The sequence below is a fragment of the Tupaia chinensis genome, unplaced genomic scaffold (genome assembly GCF_000334495.1).
Source record: "Tupaia chinensis unplaced genomic scaffold, TupChi_1.0 Scaffold000049_1, whole genome shotgun sequence".
Classification (NCBI taxonomy): domain Eukaryota; kingdom Metazoa; phylum Chordata; class Mammalia; order Scandentia; family Tupaiidae; genus Tupaia; species Tupaia belangeri.
The window spans coordinates 2,702,683-2,711,808 of record NW_006159507.1 but is presented as its reverse complement, the minus strand read 5'-3'; the positions used below and the strand labels follow the sequence as shown (position 1 = coordinate 2,711,808).

General features: G+C 43.6%; 1 protein-coding gene across 1 annotated transcript in view; it reads left to right on the top strand.

Moving 5' to 3' along the window:
* ARFGEF2 (ARF guanine nucleotide exchange factor 2) overlaps positions 1 to 9,126 on the top strand; it is a gene marked incomplete at its 5' end in the record, with an annotated part of 82,977 nt that overhangs the window by 51,511 nt on the left and 22,340 nt on the right. Inside the window, 3 exon segments of the mRNA XM_006141291.3 lie at positions 3,215 to 3,255; positions 3,356 to 3,525; positions 7,085 to 7,236. Coding sequence (XP_006141353.2) covers positions 3,215 to 3,255; positions 3,356 to 3,525; positions 7,085 to 7,236 — 363 coding nt within the window.

The window sequence follows — 9,126 nt, the reverse complement described above, 5'->3', positions numbered from 1 at the left end:
ATTTCTCGCTTTCTGTCTCTATGTCTCTCTCTGTCTGTCTGGCGAGAGCGCATGCGCCCGGTAGCAAAAAACCTCTCCAAAAAAAAAAAAAAAAAGAGCTCTCTCCCTTCCTCAGTAAAAACAAACAAAATAAAATATTCAAAAAAAAAAAACAAAAGAAATCTCAAGTGTTGTTTAGTATTTAAAGCCTACCCATGAGTAAGAGTTGCCCAAATGGGTTGTTTCCATTTCTTTTTCCTTAGAACCTTTCTATTATATTTACTTGAAGCTTGACCTAAACATCTAGAATACAGAGAAGTATTCTTACTTGAAGGCTTTCATTAGATATCAGTGCTTAAAATAGGATTTTTCATAAAATCCACAAACTCTGCAAGTGTATCATTAAATGAATGTCAAATGGATCACTCTTCATTTTGTTAATGACCAGTCTAATCAGTTCAGACAGATACAGACAGTTCTGGAATGTTAGCAGTGCAGAATGTTTGGCATAACTAGTGTTGCTCTCCGAACAATCCTCGTGGTATTTTACTCTTTACCTCCTCGTTTTGATTACCTGCCACTGTCGCCTCTCTGTTTCTCTCAAACCAAGGTATTGTCTGTGATATGCTTTTCCTCACTTTGTTCAGTTTGGTTTAGACTTAGGAAATAATTTTTTTTTCTTCTATTACCCACACTTACCTTTTTTCTGTTTTCTGCCTTAGCCAGGTAGTGGACAAGAGAAAGACTCTGGCAGAAATGCCTATTTCCTTTCCCCACCAATGCACAGGCACTCGCTTTCTTACTTAAAAGAAAAGGAAAAAATGGACCAGCAGATGGTGTAATGGCTACATCGCTGGACTCCCATGTAATTGACTGAGGTTCAAGTCCCGGGCCCAGTAGCTTAAACTCATGCCTGGCACGTGTGCATGCGTGCCCAAGATCCTGAGAGGAGAATGGGAGAGAAGGGACTGCAGCGTGGTCATCCCTCCTGGGGGGTTATTTCTCGCTTTCTGTCTCTCTGTCTTTCTGGTGAGCACACGCACCCTATAACAAAAACCTGTTAAAAAAAAAAAAAAAAAAGAAAACAAAGAAAAGAGAAGAAAAACAAACAAAAAAAAGCAAACAAACAAAAAAACAGAGAACTCCCAGAGTGTCTTAGTCCACTATTACATTGCTAAAATAAATATCCAAGACTGGACAATTTATAGAAATAGAGACTTAAAGCCAGCCCGTGACCTGGAGATGAAGGTGGCAGGATCCTACATAGGTAACTGTGCAGTTCAAGTCCTGGATCCAGTGGCTTGAGAAACATGCCAAGCACATGAGCATGTGTGCCCAAAATCACGAAAAGGAGGGAGAGATTGCGATGTGACCATGCCCCATGGGGATGCTTTTCAACCTTCTCCCTCTGCATCTCTGTCTCGGTCTCTCTCTTTCTCTGTCTCCAGCAAGTTCATGTACCCTCTGACAAAATTTAAAAAATAAATGAGGTTTATTTGACTCACAGTTGCAGTGGTTGGAAAGCTGAAAGGCATCACAAAATGGTGGGGAGCAGAACTTTGAGCAAGGCAGAGTGTGGCCTGAGGTCCTCTGCCTGTCTCATTTCCTGTCCTATAAACCCCTCCAGGACTCAGTCACAGACCCCCCTCCACCACCCATTTACTGATCTCTTCTCAGGAGGCCCCTTCCTTTAGCACCATAATCATGTTTATAATCTTCATCTTGTTACAGTTGGCTCAACACATGAATGGGGGGTATGTTCAAAATATTATATGAAGGAAAGGTTGTTTGCACTGAGTCAGGACAAACAACAGTGTTTGGGAGGAACCTCCAAACTGTTCGGCTTCCTCTGGTGACTACTAGGCTGCTGGTTTCAAAGTTAGTTATTTTTGAGAGATTTTTGCTATAAGGGTGTGTGTGCTCACCAGAGGGAGAGAGGGACAGACAGAAAGACAGAAAGTAAGAAATAGCCCCCCAAGGGGGATAGCCACACCTCAATCCCTTCTCCTTTTGGGATCCTGGGCATGCCCAAACATGTGCCTGGCATGAGTTTTAAGCCACCAGGTCTGGGACGCAAACTGCAGTCAACTTCCACTATGTGGAAGTCCAGCAACATAACCATTATGGCATCTGCTGGTCCCATACAGTTCTTTTTTCTTTTTCTTTTTTTTGAGACTTTTGCTATAGGGCACATGTGCTTGCCAGAAAGAGACAGACAGAGAGACAGAAAGTGAGAAATCACCCCCAAGAGGGGATGGCCATGCCGCAGTCCCTTCTACTCCATTCTCCTCTCGGGATCTTGGGTATGCACGCACATTCGCCCAGTGTGAGTTTAAACCACCAGGTCTGGGACTCGAACCGTGGTTGACTACATGGGAGTCCAGCGACATAGCCATTACACCAACTGCTGGTCCCTGCAGTTCTTATTTTTTTAAGCTGTTGGGTTGTTTGGTTTGGTTTGATTTGGTTTTTTGTTTTTTGGTTTTTGGTTTTTTTTGAGAGGTTTTCACTATAGGGCGCGTGCACTCTCCAGAAAGACAGAGAGAGACAGAAAGCAAGAGATCACCCCCCAGGGGGGATGGCCACGCTGCAATCCCTTCTCCTTCATTCTCCTCTTGGGATCTTGGGGACACAGGCACCCAGCATGAGTTTAAGCTGCTGGGTCCGGGACTTGAACTGCAGTTGACTATGTGGGAGTCAAGCGACATAGCCATTACGCTAACTGCTGGTCCCTAAGCTGTTGATTTTAAGACTTCCTGTGGAACTGAAGTGGAAATGGGTGAAGTTCAATAACATCATAGTCCTCACTGTTTAGACCAAGTTTCAACCATTTTTCTTGAAACTCCTCAAATTTTCTTAGGCCTCTGGTTAATTTCCAGAATTCAGTCCTGGGAAAGTTAGCTTTGACTGTTGTTTGTCAGTGGTCTTGTTGTAGTTACAGAGGCGCAGCTTTTCGGAGGTCCTCAGGCTGCCATTCTCACTGACTTCACGTCACGTGCTATCACGTTTTGACTCTTACTCTCCGCCCCCTCTGTGTCATATCACATTCTCTTTCAGTTGGCATTTCTACTATCACCATAAACTGCCGAGCAGTTCTGCACTTGAGATGCCCCATCAGTTATTTTAGTGAAGTGCCAAATCTGAAATGTTTCCTCTCTGCCTTTTCTGAGTATTTGAGAAACTTCAATTTCCAAATCTCCTATTTATTCTATTGTGTCTGGGATTGTCTTCCTAGGATTTTTACCGGATCTACTAGATTGGATGGAAATGCAATAGGTACGTACTGACACACCTGTGGCATCTGTGGAAGCATCACGTTGCAACGTCTGGTCATTACTAACAAGGCATCACTTGTGTTGTTGGGTCTCGGCTCTAGTTGACTTTGTCCGCTGGCTATGTGCTGTGTCCATGGATGAACTGGCGTCCCCCCACCATCCTCGCATGTTCAGCTTGCAGAAGATTGTGGAGATCTCATACTACAACATGAATCGGATCCGACTGCAGTGGTCCCGAATATGGCATGTGATTGGAGACCACTTCAATAAGGTAACCCTTCTAATTTAAAAACACTCCATCACTGTCAAAATGATGGTGAGGAAGATGATGATGATGGCAACTAATTTTAAAAGAGAAGTGATAAGTAGTCCAGACACGATGGTACACACTGCTGAGACTGCTTCACAGGCTGGGACCATGTGGGGAGGCCTGGGTTCAAGCACTGACTTTACCTAAAGGCCAGGCATGGTGGCATACACTTGTAATTTCAGCAACTGGAGGAGGCTAGAGGAGTGTGCCATGGCAAGACACTGTCTTTTAAAAAAAGAAGTTATAGGGCCAGCCATTGCATGGTAGTTAAAGCAGCTAGATTGTGCATAGCCAACTACAGGTCTGAGTCCTGTATCTGGTAGCTTGAAAACCATACCTGGTTAATGGTTACGTTGCTGGACTCTCACATAGTCGACTGTGGTTCAAGTACTGGACCCAGTGACTTAAACCTCACACTGGGCATGTGTGTGTGCGTGCCCAAGATCCCAAGAGGAAAATGGAGAAGGGACTATACTGTGGCCATCCCCTGGGGGGGTGATTTCTTGCTTTGTCTTTCTGTCTCTGGCAAGCACACACACCCTATAGCAAAAAATCTCTCTAAAAAAAAGAAAAACAGGGAACCAGCAGTTAGCGTAATGGCTATGTCATTGGACTCCCACGTAGTCGACCGCGGTTCGCATCCCGGACCCGGTGGCTTAAACCTCACACTGGGCGCATGTGTGTGTGTGCCTAAGATCCCAAGAGGAGAATGGAGGAGAAGGGATTGTGGCGTGACCATCCCCCCTGGGGGGTGATTTCTCACTTTCTGTCTTTCTGTCTCTCTCTGTCTGTCTGGCGAGCGCACGCGCCCTATAGCGAAAACCTCTCAAAAAAAAAAAAAGAAAAAGAAAAACACACTGGGCACATGTGTATGTATAACTAAAAAATCCTGAGAAAAGAGATTTTGGTATGACCTTCCTCTTTGGGGGATGTTTTCTCACTTTCCCTTCTTCTCTGTCTTTCTCCAGCAAATACATACATCTCTGTAGCAAAATTTTGAGGAGAAGAATAAAACTAAGTGATAAAAAATTGACCCTGTTTTCTAGGTGTCTAAAATGTGTTTCCTCTGCAGATTCAAGGACAGATCGATAGGACTAAAATCATTCTTATGTATTGTTAGAATTCGTCTAGAATCAATTAAAAATCCACTGGCATTGAAAATACTGTAATATTCCACATCCAGGGTAGATGTTACCACCAAAGGTCATTACAGTCCTTGGACAGACATGTTGGTACAGAAACACTGAAATCCCAAGATGCCTCCTTCATGGCCAAAGGTTAAGTTATGCTCTGTGTTGTTCCTGTGTCTGCTGCCTCTGTTCTGACTTCCTTTGCCACCGCTTTGTTAAAATCAAGTAAGCCCAGGTCAGTTCTGTGGTCTAACATTGACAGCGGCTAGGAGTGAACTGGAATCACTCACAACGTTCACATCGTGCAGCAGGTCTCCGGGACTCTCGTCTTCTCCCAGGACTGTGTACCCTTTTCAGCAGCACCCTCACTCCTCCCAGCTCCTGCAGCCACCCTTCTGCTTCTGATCTCCACGGACTTGACCACACTAGGTTTCTCTTATGAGTGGAATCACAGTATTTGTTCTTTCGTAACTCGTTTATCTCATTCAGCATAGCATCCTAAAGGTTCATCCATGTAGAAGGTGTCGGAATTTCCTTTGTTTTTAAGTTGGAGTTTATTCTTCTTTTTGTTAAAAGTTTATTTCTCAGAGACAGAGAAAGAAAAAGCACTCTCCGCAGGGCCTGGCCACACTGCAGTCCCTTTCCCCCATCCAGTTTCCTGGCTCACTGGGCTCCTAGGCATGTACACACACTTCCAGAGGGTTCTGGCCAGTCAGGAAGGGGATTCAAACTGTGGTCAACACGTGGCTTCCAGCTGCTCATTCTGGCCTGCGACCTGCTGCACCACAGGGACTGGGTCTTTTCTTTCTCTGCATCTGACAAATAGTATTCTGTGTATATGAACATACCATTATATAACCATTTTCCTACTGATGTTTCCAATTTTTCATTATTATAAATGATATCACTTCATTGCTTTTGTTAAAATAAAACATTTCTAGGTCAGACCAGTGAAACTGCTCGCTTGGAGTGGGCTGCTACAAGATGCCTCCAGCTCCATTGGCAGGGTAATTCTTCTGCTTTAGAAATTCTGGAGGAAAAGTCTAAAAAGTGCCAACTGAATATAGCCATAACCACAGCTCCTAAAAGTGGGTAAAGCAGGGGCAAATACATTTTTGTTTTGTTTTGTTTTGTTTTGAGAAGTTTTTGCTGTAGGACACGTGTGCTCACCAGAAAGATAGGGAGACAGAAAACAAGAAATCACCCCCCAGGGGGGTAGGGCCACGCTGCAATCCCTTCTCCATTCTCTCGGCACACACGCACACACACCCGGTGTGAGTTTAAGCCACTGGGCCAGGACTTGAACCGTGGTCGACTACATGGCAGTTCAGCAACATAGCCATTATGCCAACTGCTTGTCCCGGCAAAAAACCTCAGTGTTACTGTGGAATTTTTCAAGGCCAGTGATACTCATTTATAATCATTTGCTTTAGATGACAGGTATTGGGAAAGTACAGAGAGACTTTCCAAAGACTGTAAAGTCTTTTGACACCTCGTATGTATTTGGATAGCATCTAAGAGCTGGTTCATGAGCAAAGAATTTTAGTTTTCCAAGGTAAAAAGAGTTCTCAGATTGGTTGCACAATTGTGTAAATGTACCCTATTGGACTGTTTCCTCAAAAATTATTAAGATGGGGCCAGCAGGTGGCATAGTGGTTGGGGTGCTGGACTTCCACATGGTTGACCGTGGCTCAAGTCCCAGTCCCGGCGGCTTAAAACTCACAGCAGGTGTGTGTGTGTGTGTGCATTCCTGAAATCCTGAGAGGAGAATGGAGGAGAAGGGAATGGCCATCCGCTTTGGGGAGTGTTTTCTCTCTATGTGTGTTTCTAGCAAGCACACATGCTCTATAGCAAAAATCTCTCTAAAAAAAATAATAATGATGGTTAAGTGGCACCCCAACTGCATGGGAGGCTGGAAGTTCAGTTCCCAGGCTGACCTGAACACTCTAGGTGCAGATGCACACACTTGTGGCCCTAGCTAATTGGGAGGCTGAGGCAACAGAATTGTGACACAGTGAGACTTTGTCCAAAAATAAATAAACAAACATTCCCTGTCTCTGTCTCCTTCTCCCCCACCAGTCCCCCACCCCCAACAAAGTAAAAAATGAATGTTAAGATGGTAAATTTAGTGTTATATGTATTTTATATATTTTTAAGTGAAACAAAATAGCACATTTTGAAAGCACTTTATAATAAATGTATACCACTAATCTTTCATCATTGTACATAAATAAAATAGGACAGATTGCAGTCAAGAAATGGCATTTCCTTTCTCCGTGGATATTTTCCCAGGGAGCTTGTTTTGAAGGGAGACTGCCCACCTCACTGTTAGAGCCCCGCATCCACAGTCGGACCACACCTGTTTCACCTCACTTCTTGTTCCTGCCCAGGTTGGCTGTAATCCCAGTGAAGATGTGGCTATCTTTGCTGTTGACTCATTAAGGCAGCTCTCCATGAAGTTTCTTGAAAAGGGTGAATTAGCGAACTTCCGTTTCCAGAAAGACTTTCTAAGGCCCTTTGAGCATATTATGAAGAAAAACAGGTATGTGCACTGCTCTGGAATCTGGGTTCTACTCCTCTTTGGGAGCCTAACAAGCCTTCTCACCACAGACTACACTATTCACTAATTCCTCCCTTGATCGTGGACGCAAATAGAATAAACGGGAGTGTGAATCACACTATATGGCATCATTTCCGGTGAACTAGTAGAGAAGTGCCATGCCCACAGTCTTTTTTTTTCTTTTTTTTTTTTTGAGAGATTTTTGCTATAGGGCGCATGCGCTTGCCAGAAAGACAGAGAGACAGAAAGCAAGAAATCACCCACCAGGGGGTATGGCCATGCCGCAATCCCTTCTCCATCCTCCTCTCGGGATCTTGGGTATGCACGCACACATGCCCGGCGTGAGTTTAAGCCACCAGGTCCAGGACTTGAACTGTGGTCAACTACATGGGAGTCCAGTGACAGCAATTACGCTAACTTGCTGGTCCTACATGCCCACAGTCTTACGTTGCCTCTGATGCAGATGCAGACAGTGGTTTCCTGCCTTTGAGAATGGCACTGAGAGTGCCTGCAGAGCCTGGGGCTTCACGGGACTAACCAACATGTCCACGCCTGATAGCACTAGAATCCCAACATCTAATACCAGGCCTTCCCTATTGGGCCTTCTGTTGCTCACTCAGTTTTTGAAAAAGGGTGGTGTGAGTTTAGAATATTGTCAACCACTCTCAGACACTGTCAATGGAAGTTTAACTTGCTAGCTAACATTTTAAAAGGTATTTTGGCAGAGCAGGCCCTGTCGTGAAGCAGTTAAGAGAGCTGGATGCCACATGGCTGACCACAGTTCAAATCCTAGCCCTAACGACGAAAAACACACTGGGTGCCTGTATGTGTGTACCCAAAATCTTGATGGGAAGAAAGAATGCAGGAAAAAGGATTGCAGCATGAGCATGCCCTATTGGGGGGTTTTTCCTCTCTCCCCTGCCCTCCCTCCTTCTCTCATTGCCTTCTTCCCTCCTTTCCCCCTCTGGCATTTAAAAGTAAAAAGTATTGGTGCCAGCAGGTGTCGTGGTAGTTAAAGACATTGGATTCCCACATGGCCAACAGCGGTTCAAATTCCACATCTGGCAGCTTGCTTTCTCACTTTCCCTTTCTCTCTCTCTCTGGTCAAATTTAAAAAAAAATAACAGCAAGTGGAATTAAATAAACAAATAATTCTTTAAAAAATAATAAAAATAAAAAGTATTTTGGCAATAAGTATCAAGAACCTTAGTATTTGTATGCCTTTCAATTCAGTAATTCTGTGCTTCTATAAAATGAACTCCCATGTGAAGTTCATTTGAAATATAATAAAACATTGTGAATCACACAAAATAGTAAAAAAAAAAAAAAAAAAAGAACACACACAAACAGAAATACCCTAAATATACAACAATTAAAGTAACATTGGCACCTCCACAACATAGGATATTGTGTGGCTGTTTAAAATGTTCGCCAAGTGTGTAACGTGGGAAATGTTTAATAGTTGAGTGAAAAGGCAGGTTATAGAATTGGACTAATAGTATAATAAAGATGGTGATATTTATATATCTCTTTATGTGAAATACCATCATGTAAAGGAATTTCTTTTAACTTTTTAGATTTCTGCCATAAGACACATGTGCTCACCAGAAAGAGATAGGTAAGAGACAGAAAGTGAGGAAAAGTGAGAAATCAATCCCCAGGGAGATGGCCCAAGTCTCCAGGTTGGGACTCAAACCACCGAGTCTGCCATGTGGAATCCGGTGCCTTAACCACCATGCTGCCTGCTGGCCCATTTTGTATTACTTTTAACAATGAGGCAAAAAAAGTTTTATTAATAGTTCTTGCCAGTAAGTTGCTTTATTCCCTATGAGGACACAACCATGGCTTGTTATTAGGTATCAAAGTTACCTA